Below are 18,238 nucleotides of genomic sequence, written 5' to 3'. Positions count from 1 at the left end.
GCACCGCCGTTTCTGTGTGTTCATGGGCTGGTTTTCTCCCCAGAATGAAGCTCCTCCCCAGTTCATTAAAATAATTAATAACTGATATTTGCACAAACCTGCCCTTTTGGTTTGGTGTTCCAAACACGCTGCACATGCGCAACTTAAAATAACACCTTTAAATATTGTTTTCGTTGAAACTTAGTTTGCAATTGTTCTTACACTGTAAGTATTTTCCCTTCTGCCACAATGGTCACTTAGTGAAACAGTCGAAGTGAGTCGGCTTAGTTTAAGAACAGGTCCAGCAACTCTTAGATATAAACAGTGCTTTACCAATCGTAGGTTTAATAATTATTTACACAATTAAACTGGTGGCTATTGTCAGCACAGCCCCTTTTGCAATAGCAATAAAAGCTGTTGAAAGAGGTAAAGTGAAGGATGGGGTTCTGGCAGTGAACTGTGTGCCAAGAGGCCACTCTGCCCACAGGGTGGCACTGTGGGCCAAGCGTGTCACAGACTGGTTCAGACATGCAGGAGGCACAACAACAGGCCAACCACCAACAGCGCTTCATTTAAAATAGTTTTTCTTTATTTACAAACCTTGTCTTTTACAGCATGCGAGAAAAATAACTCTTCCCTCTACAATCAATTAAACATCCTTAAAAATTGGCAAAATCCTGTATGAAAATACAATATACATACATAAGTAGGTGTATATACACAGTAGAGAGCCGCTGTGTGCAGGTACGAGCGTACCCATGCCCGCGTCGCTGGTTTCATTGCGTCTCTCTGTTAGGGACAGTGCGACCCTCCCTGCAGAGGAGGGCGATAAAATAATCCATCGACCCCCCAGCCCCACTGTCCACCTGAAATGTACACTGCCAGAGGTGGGCAAGTAGTGGCCTTCTGGAAATGAAAATAAAAAGGAGACGGATGTCATCGAAAACCACGATTGCCGTCCAGCAGAGCACTCATCGTCCGGCAGTCGGCCTGCGTGTGACGAGGCCCCCGGCTCGGTCCTGGGGGGCGTTTCTGCTCAGTCTGGCGAGAGATGTTGTAACATTCCCTCCACAAGGATAAGAGGAGAAAAATGCAAAAATGTGACCGTGATGACCCCCCCGCCCCAACGCGTCCCGGGCACTAGAGCAGCACCTGATCGTGGAAACATGCCTCGCGCCCCAGAGCAGCACTCGCATTTCGCTATTGTTGTGCTGTTTTACTCTCCCTGCCCATGATAAGCGTTGCGCTGCTGTGGACATTTTGTATCCTTGAATGAACGCAGGCTTTAAACAGTTAAATAAAGTTTAAAAACTGTGCACAACTGGTGGTATCTTACGGGGACACTACCCTGATACTGATCTCCGTCGCCCCGCTTCGGTGGATTGACACAGTATTTACACTTTACATGACAAAAGAGGTGCGTCTGCTTACATATATATATATATATATATATATATATACACATACACAGCTCTGGGAAAAATGAAGAGACCACTTAACATTGACTTTTTTCCAGAGCTGTGTATGTATGTATGTATGTATATATAAATATAAATGAGTTCTGTCTTGGGTAAAGCGGTTTGGTACTCAAAGACACTTCTGACTTGGGGCTGGAGCCAATACTTAGTTTTCTCTCATTTAAAAATTAATTTAAATATATAATGGGCTCCATCTGATCTGCAGTCTCCCCGTTCCCTGTCTGCAGAATGATGTGCACTCTGTGTCTAGCGAGCCTCGGGACCCTGGACCGGCCTGCAGTCACTCTGAGAGGGGGGGTGTCTCTGCACAGCGAGCGCTCACTCTGGGAGCAGGAGGATCGCAGACCGCCACCAGCGCGGCCCACGATGCACTGCAGGGGGCTCCCACTCACGCCACGGCACACAGGTGACCCAGACACCGCACTCTGCGTGTCAGCGCAATAAAAGGTTAAAACAACCAGGAGGAAACTGAATATATTCAAATCTATACATTATATAAAACTAGAGCGGAATCGAAAAGGGGATCGAATTGAGTCAGTGTCTCATTCAACCTCTACCCGTACTGCCTACTGTGCTTGTGAGAGAAAGAGAGAGAGACTGTGTGTGTGTGTGTGTGTGTGTGAGAGAGAGAGACTGTATGTGTGTGAGAGAGAGAGAGAGAGACTGTGTGTGTGTGTGTGTGTGTGTGAGAGAGAGAGACTGTATGTGTGTGAGAGAGAGAGTGTGTGTGTGTGTGTGAGAGAGAGAGACTGTGTGTGTGTGTGTGTGTGTGTGAGAGAGAGAGACTGTGTGTGTGTGTGTGTGTGTGTGTGTGAGAAAGAGAGACTGTGTGTGTGTGTGTGTGTGTGTGTGTGTGTGAGAGAGACTGTGTGTGTGTGTGTGTGTGTGTGTGTGTGAGAGAGAGAGACTGTGTGTGTGTGTGTGTGAGAGAGAGAGAGAGAGAGACTGTATGTGTGTGTGTGTGAGAGAGAGAGAGAGACTGTATGTGTGTGTGTGTGTGAGAGAGAGAGAGACTGTATGTGTGTGTGTGTGAGAGAGAGAGAGAGACTGTATGTGTGTGTGTGTGTGTGAGAGAGAGAGAGAGAGAGAGAGAGAGAGAGACTGTATGTGTGCGTGTCTGTGTGTGAGATAATATCATCATAATACAAAACAATCCACCCCATCATTTAAAAAAGAGAGAGAAGATGGAATGGTCACAATGCCGTGGTCCCCCGACTCATCTGATCCAGACGACAGAGGATATAACAATAGTCATCACAATACAAAAATACTGTACAGCTGCATTGCAAATCTGCGCGAGGGCAGAGCGGCGCCGCGCCTCCTCCCCCGGCAGCACAGGACCCGGAGCAGAATTAAATAGGATTCAAGCTGTCATAAGACCATTTCATAAAAATACAAAATTAAACATCTGGTAAAAGTCCGGACGGCCGCAGGCTCGTCCAGAGAGTCTCCGGCGACGTTAAAATGAACCGGCCCGTCTACGAGCACCGGACCGAAGGAAGATCGCAATCAGAATCTTTGTAAGTTGTGCCCGATAAGAAAAAATGTATAGCGGACAAAGTAAGGCTAAAACACACGGCCAGATCAGGCTGCGAGTATCTTGTCTTTTCCATTTCAAAAGAAACTCAAAACTTGAGGAATGATCTCCAAAAGAAACGCCCCCGCTCTTTCGTTTGAAGCGGCCCGTCCCAGCACCCCGCCCCTCGGCCAGCCCTGGGGTCCGCAGTGATCGAATTGCACCTTCGAGTGGATTCAAAAACGAATGGGGGTCATCGGTCCAGAGGAGAAGACAGACACACGGAGTCCTCTGAGATGCAGTAGCCTTGGCGGTCGAGAGATAAACCAGTAACCTCGAGTGTGACCTCTCCCACCCCCCCACCGGCCCCGGCCCGAGTCCCGGTTCATCCCGACCCCGGCTTCACTCTCTCCACTAGAGATTCGACCGAGCCGGGGAAGGTCGCGACAGTGCAAATCCCCGCTTCCGCCATTTCGGCTCCATCCCGCTCTCCATCCGACCCCCCACCCCCTGCCCCCTGCCCCCTGCCTCGCCGCGCTCGTGCACCAGCCTGAGAATTAATGCCCCCGCCCCCGCCCCCCTCCCCAGTGCAGGGCGGACGGACGGGGGGCAGTGGGTTCAAGTTTTAGATCGAACAATAAAAAAAAAAAAAAAAAAAAAAAAAAAAAAAAAAGTCGACCCCCGGGTCCCTGCCGACCGCGCCGCGTCAGTCGGTCTCCATGTTGACGCAGGACGCGGCCCCGTCCAGCTCCTCCTGCTCGGGGGCGGCGGCCTCGTCGGCGGGGGGCGAGAGAGAGGGGTCCCCGGGGCAGGGCGAGGGCAGGGTGGGCTGGCGGATCTTGTCCTGCCGCTGGTAGAACAGGAGGTAGGCAGCGTTGGTCTGCGGACAAACACAGACGCAACTCAGAGGAGACCCATGACGAGGCCCATTACCAGGAGGCCCGTGTAAAGCGATCAATAAATCGACAACTAACAGATGAGCACAAAAGTGCTACAAAATACACAACATCGTACCACAATTTGGTCCTCCTTTGCATAGGTCACCTTGCTGTCGTCAAAATAATACCACTGACCGTTGTCCTTGTTCTGTGCGTAGCTTGTATCTGAGAGTGAGAGAGGGAGGGAGGGAGGGAGTGAGAGAGCGAACAGTCACTAACTACATCAATGACATCATCACCAGCGTGCCGTGCAGAACAAGAGAGCACAAACGACAAAAACACAAACCAGACACCCTCACACTCCCTCACAGCGCGGCGCATCGGCGGACCCCGGCGGGAGGGGAACTCACAGTGCCCGTCTCGCAGCCCCCCGTAGTGGTTGGACACGGCGATGAGGTTGTAGCGGCTGGGCGGCTCTCCCTCCGCACCGCTCTTCCGCAGCAGGTACCCCGAGAAGTCCAGGTCCCTGAAAGTGGGGCACAGCGCCATCTTTTAAAAACACCGTAAGTGCGGGACCGGAAGTCACCCCGGGCCAGCGGTGTATACGGTGGGACACATCGCATCTACTCCACTGCGGCCGCAGCCTCGCCCCACCCCCGTCCCCGGGGCGCTACCTGATGGGGAAGTTGACGATGGTGTCGAGCTTCTCCCGGGAGTACTTGGTGTAGGAGAAGCGCTTGAGGTGGATGATGAGCACCTCGGGCAGTGACCACAGGTCCAGCTTCTTGGTGGCCAGCTGGTGCTTCTTACAGGTGGGGCAGTACCTGCAGGGAAGGGACAGGGGGGAGGGGGGAGAGGTTTTTATATTGACAACAAGCTGAAAGAGGTGGTGCGTGCGGCCTGGGAACACTTCAGTGTGACAACGAGAAGAGACGGAAACTGTAGGAAGAGGAGGGGAGACGGAGGGGTGCGGCGGGGGAGTGTTCCGAAGTATAATTCAACCAATTTAAAAGTGTGGGGACCAATCACCAACCAGGAGTTCACAAATTGGGACAAACACCCACAGAAACATACAATACAATACAATACAATAATACGTTACTGTCCACACAAGGTGGAAATGTGTCCGTGCAGAGTTCTGTATAAATATACTGAAAGCACAGAGAAATACACCAAACAATGCATGCAGGGATGAACTGGGCCTTTACCCACTGATTATTAACATTCAAAAAACAGCACTGAAATATTGGCTTCACCTAGAGCGACTAACTCACTCCACTTCAAAGCCTTGCAATAGCGGGAGCTCAGCCCGGAGAAGAGTCCCGTCAGCCAGCTGGTCCTGAGGCTCACCGAGCAGAGCCGCACTGCGCTCAGGCAGAGCCACGCTGCACACAGTCTGCTGCAGGACAGCACTGCACAAGCAATGCCCATTCCACTGAACCAAATTATACAACACCTCTTATCTGGCCCATTGGGAAACCAACACTCAAACACAGAACACACTGGAGTGCTGTCGGACCCTCAGTATAAACTACAGCCTGGCAGAATAGCTGGTGACGGTCAGAAACACAAAGCAGAGGCAGATCCTGACCAATCACCGGCTCAGTGACCACAGCCTGACCAGAGAGACGGGCCAACACAGGCAGAGCTGGCTGCCCACAGAGAAGCGGCGCTGTGGTCACTGAGAGACAGGAGAGGTGGACACAGAGAGGACAGTGTGGACACTGAGAGACAGGAGAGGTGGACAGAGAGGACAGTGTGGACACAGAGAGGACAGTGTGGACACAGAGAGGACAGTGTGGTCACTGAGAGACAGGAGAGGTGGACACAGAGAGGACAGTGTGGACACAGAGAGGACAGTGTGGACACAGAGAGACAGGAGAGGTGGACAGAGAGGACAGTGTGGTCACTGAGAGACAGGAGAGGTGGACAGAGAGGACAGAGTGGTCACAGAGAGGAGGGGTGAGGTGCTTGTTACAGATAGGGCTGTAATGCTGTCGGTAAAACCAGTCATGGTGGAGCCTCTGACTCAGGGGTGTGGAGGAGCCGGCAGAGCAGCGCCACTCCTTCAACCCCACACTTCTCAGTCAATACATTTATTGATAATTGTAAATAAAACATTTCCTTGCACTGCGTATTTGTATGAAATAATATGACTAAAATAAGTAATATAGCCCGATTATACGTAACCATGGGGCGCCAAAAGCAGAACAGTGCATGCTTTCCCCCCCCCGAGTGTCTTTCTTCACAGATATAACAGATATGTTTTTTTCCAGATTTAGTAAATGCTTAAGCAGTTTTTTCCACATTAATAAAAAAAAAAAACGAAATATTTATTAAATACTCAAATGCTAAAATCACTTTTTTTTAAATAAATATTTATCGTTTGATTAAATATTTAACTAAATCCTAAATCTCTGAGTCACTACATAAATATATAGCTTTTAAATAAATATTTAGTCTAAATAGATGCATGAGAACTGACATAATATAGGCATGATGCTTGATAAGACCGATAAGAGTGATAACTGCGGGCCAGACGCCTGACAGCTGAGCAGTGAGGATGTCCTCATATGGACACCGTATGTGTTTAACTCACTCACACATTCGCTCTCAGGCGGGTTTTGCAGGAAAATACCAGGTTTACACACGCGAGAATAACACTCACACACTTCCATCACGGAAGCGGTGCCTTGCAGCTTTAATGCTCTGTACTAGGATCACAACACGATGTGAAGTGTCTAACGGTGACAGCAGACTCACAGGATAGAAAGCATAACAATCACAGAAAAAAAACACTGCTAACAATGAAACGTCCATCGGCACCTTACTTTACCTTGAAATCTTGCACTTCTATAATGAGGTCATTTAAGGATATACAAGAGTTATACTGTTTATATTTGGTTAAATGTGCTTTTTAGTTTCTCATCATTTTTGTCTTGATACTGATGTCACAGTAATACTGGCAAATACAAACTGCCCCTCGACCCACAGCTAAATACGCCACGCCTGCAGCCGACGGATTCCATGCTTTACAGTTTCTGCCAGCTCCGCCGTGCCCCTAGGCGGGGGCACGGGGGGCGCGGGCCGGAGCTCCTCTCACCAGGGGTTCTCGTCCTCCAGCGTCTCGACGGTGGTGAACAGCTCGATGCACTGCTGCAGCTGCACCGTGCTCTGCTGCTGCGGTGCCTCCATGCTCCTGTGCTTCACGTACTTCTGCAAGAGACAGAGGCCACCCAGCTTTAGCAGGGGGCGGCAGGCAGACGGACGGACGGACGGACGGACAGCCGCGCCCCACGAGCCCCGCCCCCACGGCCGCCTACCTCCGCCTCGTTCTCGTTGTAGTACTTCTTCTTCATCTCGGGGTCCCAGTCGATGGCCACGTAGGGCTGAGCTGCGGAGAGAGAGAGGCGCGGGGGTCAGAGAGGCGTTTGCACACAGCGGGGCTCCTCTGGGACAGGGCTGCCCGGCCCGGGACTCACAGTTGAAGGAGAAGGCGCTGCCGCCCTCGCCCATGCCCCTCTCCGTGGTGCCATTGGAGTTGACCGCCTGGATGGTGAACAGCGGCTTCCTGCGCTTGGCCGGGCGGCACTTGCGCTTGGGCTGCCTCTCGTTGGTCGGGGGGCTGGTGGACTCGTGGTCCTCGCCGCCGGCACCGTTCCCCTCCTCCTCCTCCTCCTCTTCTTCTTCTTCTTCTTCTTCTTCCTCCTCCTCTTCCTCATCCACCTCGGAGCGCCGGCGGGCGGCGGGTGGCTGGCCGTCCAGGTCTCCGTCGCAGTCTCCCCTGGCCCCCCGCGCCGGGCTCTCGCGCCGGCTGCCCCCCGGGTCCGCCTCCCCGTCGGCCGCAGCTTCGGGCCGCAGCTCGGGGTCCGCCCGCTCGGTGGGCCGCCCCGGTTGGCTCTCCTCCGGCTCCGAGCTCCGCCCCTCCGCCTCCTCCCGGGTCGAGGGACCGGGCCGCTCGCTGTCCTCATTGTCCTCGTCTGCGTGAAGAGCGGAGAGAGATGTCATGTGACGTGGACGTTGCAGAACTATGTCCAACACATTAGATCTAAGAGTGTAAGTGTTAATCGGGGAGACGGATGAAGGCAGAAATGGTCTTAGAGTTACATTTCGGTTGATTTAGGCACATTATCTTGAGAAATGTAGTTATATTTAGCATTTCAATTAAATGAAGCGCTACGATAAGGCTGACGTTGCAGCCCGGCTGACATTGCGGCCCGGCCGAGGGTTCGAGTCCCAGTTGACTTCTACTCCCACTGAGGCCAGGCTGGGGGTGAGTGTGAGTGTGTGAGTGAGAGTCTGTGTCTGTGTGAGAGTGTGTCCGAGTGTAGGCAGGAAACACAACCTTCGCTCAGGCCGTTGGTCTGTGTCTTGTACAGCTCATCCTCTTCATCCTCCTCCTCCTCCACCTCCTCTGACAGGTCAGGGGGCCGGACGTAGCGGCTGCGGTCACAGAATGAGACAGAGGGTCTCCATTACAGACACGGCGACACACACAGACACGGGGGGCGGGAGTATCCACCACAAAACATACAACACGGCTCAAGATAAAAACTGTCAGGAGAGAGAGAGAGAGAGAGAGAGATGGACAAAGAGGGACACCACCCCCAGCACCCCTCTCTCTCGCCCTGCGACGGATCAGGCTGTCACTCACGCCAGGCGCTGCAGGAAGGTGCGGTACAGAGCCTCCCGGGAGCACTGGCTGCGCGGCACGGCGATCAGCAGGGGGTGGCCGAACAGGGAGGTGCCGTAGCTGCCGCCGCCCGCACCGTAGTCCCGGTAGTGCGAGCGTTCACGCAGGTACAGTGCCAGCACCACCTCGTCCCCGTCCTCCTCCATGGAGCTGCCGCTCAGCTCGTACCTGCAGGGGACCGCCGGAGAGACGGGCGTTAGGATAAAACCCCCGTTCGCGCCAGGACGGCAGCACAAACATAACCGGTGTCATTCAGTAGAAACCCTTAATCTGTCTATCAAATTGGAAGCTGTAGGCATTCAGGGTAATGTAAGTAGATGGATTATGAACTGGTTGATGTATAGGAACAGAGGGTGTCGATTAGAGGAGTCGCTTCTAACTGGAGTGAGGTTGTTAGTGGAGATCCACAGGGATCAGTACTAGGGCCTGTGCTCTTTCTAATCTATATTAATGATCTGGACTCTGGGATAGTTAGCAAACTTGTCAAATTTGCAAATGATACTAAAATAGGCGGCTCAGCAGATACAATCTTGGCAGCTCAGGCTATTCAGAGGGACTTAGATAATATTCAGCTGTGGGCGACACCTGGCAGATGAAATTCAATGTGGACGAGTGCAAGGTAATACATGCAGGTAACACAAATGTCCCTATAATTACACTATGGGAGGAACAGAACTAGATGAAGTAACGCATGAGAAAGACCTAGGAGTCTACGTGGACTCCTCACTTTCTCCATCCAAACAATGTGGGGAAGCAATAAAAAGGCAAACACAATGCTGGGGTATATTGTCAAAAGTGTAGAATTGAGCACAAGGGCAGTGATGTTCAGACTGTACAATGCACTAGTTAGAGCTCATCTGGATACTGTGGACAGTTCTGGGCTCCACACTTCAAGAAAGATATCGCTGCTCTAGAGGCAGTTCAGAGGAGAGCAACCAGACTTATTCCAGGTCTGAAGGGAAAGTCCTACTGAGAGACTGAGGACCTGAACCTTTTCACCCTGGAACAGAGGAGACTACGTGGGGACTTGATTCAAGTCTTCAAAATCATGAAAGACATCGACCACATCAAACCAGAGGAGCTTTTCCAGATCAGCAGGGACACACGCACCCGGGACACAAATGGAAATTGGGCTTCAAGGCATTCAAAACTGAAAACAGGAGACACTTCTTCACACAGAGAGGCGTCACAATCTGAACAAACTCCCCAGCGATGTGGCTGAAGAGACAATTTGGGAACATTCAAAAACAGACTGGATAGGTTCCTTGATCACTGAGTTATTAATGGACACCAAACGAGCAGGATGGGGCGAATGGGCTCCTCTCCATTGGACACTTTCATATGTTTTTTGTATCCCAGGGCTGGGCAGCAGCGGAGCGACACACAGCTACACTCGCGCAGTCGATAAGGCTGGCTGTTACGCGGCGCACTGACTCACACAAAGATGTCGTCACGGTCCAGGATGCAGCTGAGCGACTCCTCAGAGTTGTAGATCTTGTAGAAGCGATGGTTAAACACGTCGGCCACCACCATCTGAGAGGGAGGGAGGGAGCGCAGGAACAGTCAGTCCACCTGTCAGTCAACCCCAACCCCCTAATTAATCAATTATCTCACTGAGAGTCGACCGCTAGTGCTGCTGTCGTATCAAACCTTCCCTCTCTCACCCGTCGAAACCGGGACACACACCCCTGGGCCATCCCGATACCTTTTCGACCTGCAGGCAGGACTTACGTGATTGGACGGAATGTCAGTCGCCTGAGAGAGGGCAGCACACAGATCCGACACCTTCCCGGCTTTGGGCACAACTAACCGATGCTGTGGGAGAAAGGCCGAGTTATGGATATTTGTTGTAACTGTGTGGCTCACCCACACAGACACCCCTCACTCTCGTCACTGAAAAGGCCACAGAGCTGCCGTGGATTTAAAAAGGCCTCGGACCTGCACGGGCTTGGCGGCTGGGTCGAGCGACACGAAGAACACCTCCATCACCCGGTCCTTGCTGACGGGCAGCGGCACACTCAGGTAGCAGAAGGGGTCGAAGGTCACGGAGACCTTGCTGCACTCGGGGCAGACCAGCGTGGACTTGAAGAGGCCGTGGAAGGTGTCCACGATCACCGAGTCGTTTCGCCGCCGGTGGTTGCGCCACGCCTCCTCCGCCACTTCCTGCAGGGGGGGTGGAAGGTCGAGGTGAGGAGAGAGTAGCGCCGTGCTCAAGAAGAAGGAGAGAGAGAGAGACAGCCACTCCACACCACCGGGACATCCACAGCGACTGTCCAATCTCCACCACGTCAACTCTGTCACCAACCCCCCCCACCACAGTGAACACGTGGTACCTGGTCGGGCCGGCCGTCGGCATCCCGCAGCTCGATGTACTCCTTGTTCTTGACGCGGTTCAGGTCCTCGTGCAGCCCGTCCAGGAGGAAGGACAGCAGCTCCTGGGAGTCGTGCTGCTGGTAGCCCAGGAACTGCGAGGCAAAGTGGCCCACCTTCGTCTGCAAGAGGCGGCGGGGAAAAGGAGATCTCAGCCCGCCTCTCTGCAAGAATGCAGCCCACACCCGCGAGAGGAGAGAAGCAGTACCTTGAAGATGCGTGGCACGACCGAGTAGTGCCTGCCTGACCACATCTGCTTGACCACATCGGCGTAGGCCTCGGCGATCTCGCCCTTCATGCCCAGCGGGTTGGTGAAGTTGAGCTCGTCCAGGTAGGCACTGTGCAGGAAGTACTCCGTCAGGGGAGGAGTGTTACTGAGACACTGGGGCAGAGAGGGGAAGGGACACAAGAGAGCGTTACGGACATGGACATGGACACGGATGCACACTTCACAGCGGCACTCAGGGGCGCGGCGGCTCACCTGCAGGGCGGAGTTCATAAAGCAGGTGTTGCCCAGGTTGGTGAGGCCGCAGACGCCCGGCTGCCCTCGGTACGAGTCCTGGTCCTCCGAGTTCCTCCTAAACAATGAGAAATTGAGCGCCGTCGAACAACCAACCAACCAGACCACGCACATATTCAGAGCACGTTGCGGGCTCAGGGACGGATGCCCTGCGGACTCACATGATCTGCGGTCGGGAACTGGGCCAGGTCCCGTCTGCGTTCCGCATCTCCATGATCACCGTCTGCAACAAAACACGCACCACAATCATGAATCCCCGGGGAATCACGCATGCCCAACTCGGGCCGGCCCGTCTCACAGGGCTCTGCGGGGACACGTACCATGCCGGAGCTCAGACAGGAGTCCAGCACGCTCACGTGGACATTGCGCAGCCTCTCGCAGCTGGTGTCCGAGCTCTTCATCCACAGACGCGTCTCGGCACTGCCCGGGATCTCGAACTTGCTGCGCATGGCCTTCTGGATCGTGTCTGCGCACACGAACAGAGACAGAGAGATTTTATTGAGAGAAATGCACGCAGTGGCTTCCGACAGGAACCACAGACCCATGCTCTACCCGTGATCGATACAGACTGCGACGGGGGTCGGTCCGTAGCGTCGGACTCGTGGTGGGGGGGTGGAGACCGTACGTACGAATGGTGTCGGCGCGGCTGAACTGGCCGCTCTGCACGTTGTCCATGTCGCTGTGCAGACACAGGAAGACTTCCACTGGGTACACCTCCACCTTCAGAGTGCTGGGCAGGTCCACCACCTGCAGGGAGGGACACGGGGGGTGAGAGGGAGAGAGACGCACACACGGAGGGTGATGGAGAAAGGGAGGAGAGCAAGAGAGAGAGAGACAGAGAGGGAGAGAGACATGCACACCGAGACACAAGAAGAGAGAAATACAGAGACACGCAGACAGGGAGGAAGATGGAGAGAGAGAGAGAGAGAGAGAGAGAGAGGGAGGGAGGGAGGGAGCACACAGGGAGGGAGACAGAGAAAGGGAGGCACAGAGCAGGGGAGAGATGTCAGGGTCTGATCTGAACAAGGTCCCTGGACGCTTTGCCCATTCCTCTCGGCTTCTCCACGTCCTTCTGACCTCGTACGCCCTGAAGGGCGGCGTGTGGACATGCTGGCGTGTGTCGAGACGGGGGTGCGGCTTGTGTCCCTCACCTTGCGCTCCAGTGGGGGCTGGTCAGGCACCACACCATACCAGGCCACCAGCTTGTGCCAGGCCTCAGCCGGGATCAAGACGAAGTCCTCGTTCTCTACCAGGCGCTCTTTCAGGCGGTAGGACTCAAGGTCTGTGGGGCAGCAGGACAAAGGACACAGTGAGTCGCTGCAAACGCACATTTAATTATTCAAAACAATGAACTGAACGCATTTAATGGAGCTACCCCTTCACTCATAAGCAGATGCGAGAGTGATGAATGCGTCTTGTCTGAAGTCTTGTCGTCCGTCCCTCCACACACACACAATCACTCCGAGCGTGTTGTGTTGACTTAATCAGTCTGCAGGCTTCAGTAGCCCTTCACAAAGTGTGTGCTCTGCTCGAGCTGCAGTCCCCCCGGCCTCGCTCACCCTCGAAGAGCTCGTTGTTGTCGATCTGCCCGGGGTAGGAGGATGAGTTCTGGTCCCCGGTGCTGATGTACTCCTTCCATTGCTCATACCAGCGGCTCTCCACCAGGTACCTGCACAGAGACAGCAACAGCACCTCAGAGTGACGTACACACACGCCTGCCCCGCTCACAACCAGCACCGTTAAAACAGAGACAAAACACCAAGCACAGAAATGAGCAAACACACACACACACACAGAGAGACAGAGCTCACACCAGGCCCAGGTCCCCAGCGCACAGAGGTGAGTCTGGCCGCACCTTCTAGGCAGTGACCAACTGTTTTCTGAGTGACTCGCATTGCTCCTCTCGCGGCCACAAGACGGACTTTTCCCACAATGTGTCATCAGTTAAACAAAACCAGAACGGATTCACTTCAGGCAGCTGTAGTCGCCACATCCCCGACCAGGGACGTGTTCACATGCCATTAAACACGCTATGACAGCGAGCGACGGCCACAGCCTATTAATGGCTGCCTTACACATTTCAAACAGTTTACAGTCCTGATCTCTGTGGGAAGGTCGCTAAACTCCTAAGGGGCCAGGGTGGCAAAGGAACGGGCTCTGGATTAAGCAGAACGAAGAAGGGGTACAGTGAGTAAGTGAGTGAGTAAATAATAAGAGTGCAAACATTAAGTTTTCATTATTAAGGGATTGTCTCCCCCTGGAGGACAGGCTGAACGAGCCGGCGCGGTCTCTGTCAGACGGGCTTCTTTCGCAACGCAGGTCTCTCTCTCTCTCGCCACACCCCGCTGGTGCTGTCGAAAGCCCTGCCTGCTACCAGCAGCTTCCTGAAGCCAGACTGATAAAAGAAAACGTTTGACTCACGCGATGATAGCAAACTACGGAGCTGAACTCAACAGCAGTCATACGGATGAGTAGAAGAAAAACACACCCGAAGAATAAATACATAAATAAAGCCACCACTGATTACAGGGTTGTAGGGTTTGATTTTTTAGGTGTGTGAGGTTCACACCTTTGATTGAATCCGGCCCGGCGTTCTGTCCCATCCAGGGATCCAATTTCACTTCAGTTCCCTTCAGCAAAGACGGCCCAAAAAACTGATGTCCCAGACTGCACTACCTGGGTGGAGTCTTAACTCTTAACTGTATACAAAATCCATAAAACATGGCTAGGGTTTCATGTATTTATTCCATGATTGGACTAAGTACACTGCTTTTGCGAAACTAAATACATAATGAAGAGAGAAAAAAAAGAGAGAAAACCTGATAATGCTGCCTCCCCCAGTCTCTGCGTGTTTGTTTATTTCTGTATTTTGGTTTCCCTACCTCTTGTATATAGTCCCATGGTTTTATCTGGTCTGGAGATTCACTTTCAGTTCAGTTTCACTGCAAGAATGCTGGTGTACAGGCTTACACGGCTGACTCAGCAAGAGCACATACACACACACGCACGCACGCACGCACGCACACTCCTTCCACAGATGCACAAACTGCATTTCGTATCACTGTACAAGTCGGGACTATCAATACATTTTTCTGTCGCATAAATAAAGTCTCAAGCTGGGAATCGAGTCACCCTAATGAAGTGGAATTAAATGAATTAAGTAATACTTAACAATTAACCTAAAATGCAGAAGGCTGATATTTAATTAAGAAATTTAGAGGCCCAGCATGCCGTCTCTCATTACTATAATAACTGGGGAAAAGAAGAAATTAGAAAAGAAAACTGAACTTAATGAATAAAAGGGACAAGTTGTTCAGAAACGTAGCCGGCTTATCCAGCGTCTTGTTGTGCGACTGGCAAGGAGGCGAGCTGACCTATTCATTCGGCCGGGACATCATTGCTTACGGTGGCCTCTCTGTACGCAGCCAGCGGCCTGGATTACTCCGGGTTTAACACCAGTCAGCTGATCTGCAGAAAGCACAAAACGTGGAGCCAGAGCCAAAACCCGAGGAACGGCGGGCCCGGCGCACTGCACCTGGCTGACCCGAGCTGAGCCGACAGCACGCCTCGGTGAACAGTCGGATTCAACGCCCCTAATACAGCTACAATCCGCCACAAAAGAACTGCGTTTTCTTTATTATTATTGTTATTACTGCTCCAGGGTATTTTGTATTGGACATTAGTGTGTCCATAGCTGGTCGCTAGTGTGCCGATTGCATAAGAGTCCTGTGGATTTGCCTCACTGGAGTTTTCTGCCCCACAACACAGGGCTTAGTCATAAGATGAGACTTTTACTATGATTATAATTTCCGGGCAGTTACGGATGCACGTGGTTTCCAGGGCACTATAGGGGCACCACTTTCGTCAACTGGCTTGGTGTAAACCTTGCTTACCAGGCAGTCGAACATGGCATCACCAGAGACTGGCACCATACCCATCCTGGGCCCTACAACAGCCTGCCCACCCAACCGGGGACACTGTTTGTGTGCATTAACAAAGTTTAATAACAGATTTCCTAAACAATATACTATTTTTTATTAATAACATTAACATTAATAACAGACCCCTCTGTGTCCCCATTTAGTACGCGGAGAGGCACTTGGCCCTCAATCTCTCTCTCCCGACAGGCTGCAAAAAAGGGGAAAATGCTCCCTCCCTTTGGTGCTGGGGAGCCACAGACTGGCATGGGTTTCTGGTGCCAGGTGACCTCTTTAATTGGTTTTAATAAATTAAACGAATGACTCAATCACCTCGTTCCAGGCCCTCGGCCTCTGTGGATCACAAGTCACCAGTTCAACCCTCCCGCACCCTGATTTATCATTCATAATCTGTGTTGTTGTTGTTGTTTCACCCCTCCAGCAGGCCAATGGCGATGTGAGGAGATTAAGATCCTGCCAGGGGGGTGAGTGGGACTTGATTCTGATCCCTTTAGATGGTTATAGTTAATCACAGAGCAGGATCCCCTTCCCACCAGTATGCCCTCCGTTTCCCGTGGACAGACCCCCGGGCTCACTGACAACAAAGACAAAGCTGGAGCGGAATAACGGAAACCCCTTCAGCGCACTAAAAATACACACATGCGTGCGATGCAGGGATAAACACAATGCTGTGGCGGCACACCTGTGTCAAGGTGTGTCTTCTGTTTGTTTATGATGCTTTCTACAACTTTCACTGTGCCACCAAAACAGTGTCATCAGCAACAGCACGGTGACATTATAGGCTCTTGTTTTTTTGGGGTGGGTTAATTCCTTCTCTGTCCTGAAACCCTTCAAGGGGAGCAGGAGGGATGTGGGCAGCACACTGAAGATGGGCACTCGTCCCTGCCTCTTAGGCCCCCAGCAGGGAACCCCCGGACTTCCACACTGTTACTGCGTTTTTGGTTTTATGGTGATATTTAAAATGGGGGGGGACGTTTGTGACTATCTGGCCCAGCTAGACAAGACAATCAATTTGTGCCATTGCTTGACTTCTGCATTGTAAATGTATCTAAATGTTACCTCCTGTACCCCCTCATTGTGATATAAAGCTGCAAAACTTCATCTCCACAGTTGCAGTTAAACAACAGTGAAGACATTGCACAGAAATACTGCCACAGTGAGTATACAATGTAATAAAACAATTATAGCCAATGAACTAATTGAAAAATATGCAATATAAGTGCACTGGACTACTGAGTTGTAGGAATCATAACCAAGCTACCCCGTCATACTCTTCCTTCATAGTGTCGATTGTATGGCTATGTTGTTTTTTCTTCAGGAGACACAGACACACCGCACAACTGCGCTCATCAGCCCCGAGGCAGCACGGTCACTGCGGGACACCTCACTTACGATAATAATACAGGGAGGGAGAGCAAGTGCAAGAACACAGTCCCCAGCAATGGCGCGCAGAGGCGGTGCAAGGCGTGAGGCTCATCGCTTCAGTAAATGACACTCAGTGGGATAACCGTGAAAACTGGCGCGTCGCAGGAATACAAACACCTGCAGACAGCAGCACCAGGACCAGCAGGACCAGCAGGACCACCAGGACCAGCAGGACCACCAGCACCAGGACCAGCAGGACCAGCAGGACCACCAGCACCAGGACCAGCAGGACCACCAGCACCACCAGCACCAGGACCACCACCACCAGGACCAGCAGGACCACCAGCACCACCAGCACCAGGACCACCAGCACCAGGACCAGCAGGACCACCAGCACCAGGACCAGCAGGACCACCAGCACCAGGGCTGCTGGCTGAGTTGTCTCTCTCGGTCTGACTGTCGACACACTCATCCTTGGAAAGGAAAACGAAACCAGCCGCCGGGAATGGAAAGCGCAACCGAACCCGTCGAGCGGCAGACGTGCAGCCTGGCGCCGGATACTGCTCCGACACTGCACCGACACTACACCGACACTGCACCGATACTACACCGATACTACACCGACACTGCTCCGACACTGCACCGACACTACACCGACACTGCACCGATACTACACCCACACTGCACCGATACTACACCGACACCACACCGCCGTGTCACCCTGACCGCACGCCGGTGCTGCTGCCGTGCTCAGCAGGAAGTGCCCGATCGTGAAGCCCGTGTCAATCACTACAGCACCGCAGCGCAACCCGACCTGCCTGCCTGGGACGGCGCCGGGGTCGGGGCGAGGCGGGGGGCCTCGGTCCCAGGCTGCCCGGGGGGCTGTCTCTCTCACACGGGGGGCAAAGACCTGGATTTATTGACCCCCCGTCCAGCACAAGCACACAGAGCTGCCTCTTCCTCCTTCACCGCCTCCTCCCCGGGCGGCGGGTGTCTCACCAGCTTTCCCCGGCGCGCAGCTCCTGGTCCCGCACGGGCTCCTCGATCTCCCGGCGCTGCGTCTCCAGTCCCGGCGGCTCTGCCGACGACGCGGAAGAAACAGTGGCAGCCATGATCGCGCATCAATGTGCGAGGTGTGCACGGATCGGCCGGACTCCACCGCGGAACTGCACACCGGGGTCGCGGCCGGAAGCAGGAAGCGATGGCGCCGAGGCGACTTCCGGAAGGGCCGGGGGTGTGCGGAGCATAGACATCTGCCAGACCTAGACTGCGCGCCGGTCAGAGGAGGGAGGGCCGCCACCTTGGGTGATAATAACCCGCTCCTGAAGGCGATGTAACCAACTCTAAGGTGCAACTTTTTCTGCATTTCATTTTTTTAGCTTCCATCATTTGATACTTGTGCACACCCCCACCGCTCAGAGCTGTAAAGTGGTCTAATAAAAAGGGACGTGGAGACAGTACTGCAATTTGAAGTTGCTCTTCCTTTAATTCCTAATCAATC

At 53.0% G+C, this 18,238-nt stretch overlaps 1 protein-coding gene across 1 annotated transcript; it reads right to left on the bottom strand.

Moving 5' to 3' along the window:
* Window positions 1-3,612: 3,612 nt before the first annotated feature.
* usp11 (ubiquitin specific peptidase 11) lies at window positions 3,613-17,954 on the bottom strand. The gene is made up of 21 exons (XM_066710065.1): window positions 17,737-17,954; window positions 12,994-13,103; window positions 12,586-12,716; window positions 12,064-12,181; window positions 11,755-11,900; window positions 11,596-11,657; window positions 11,396-11,492; window positions 11,123-11,296; window positions 10,878-11,036; window positions 10,483-10,707; window positions 10,276-10,359; window positions 9,983-10,077; window positions 8,506-8,712; window positions 8,197-8,294; window positions 7,334-7,831; window positions 7,175-7,245; window positions 6,955-7,067; window positions 4,526-4,675; window positions 4,262-4,377; window positions 3,988-4,076; window positions 3,613-3,853 (listed from the first exon to the last, which is right to left on the bottom strand). Exons 1-21 carry the CDS (start codon window positions 17,847-17,849, stop codon window positions 3,680-3,682), a joined length of 3,030 nt encoding a protein of 1,009 aa, XP_066566162.1. The 5' UTR covers window positions 17,850-17,954; the 3' UTR covers window positions 3,613-3,679.
* Window positions 17,955-18,238: the final 284 nt, after the last annotated feature.

This window comes from Amia ocellicauda, chromosome 7 (assembly GCF_036373705.1).
Source record: "Amia ocellicauda isolate fAmiCal2 chromosome 7, fAmiCal2.hap1, whole genome shotgun sequence".
NCBI classification, from domain to species: domain Eukaryota; kingdom Metazoa; phylum Chordata; class Actinopteri; order Amiiformes; family Amiidae; genus Amia; species Amia ocellicauda.
The sequence above is the reverse complement of the archived record's forward strand: the minus strand, read 5'-3'. Positions and strand labels throughout refer to the sequence as shown.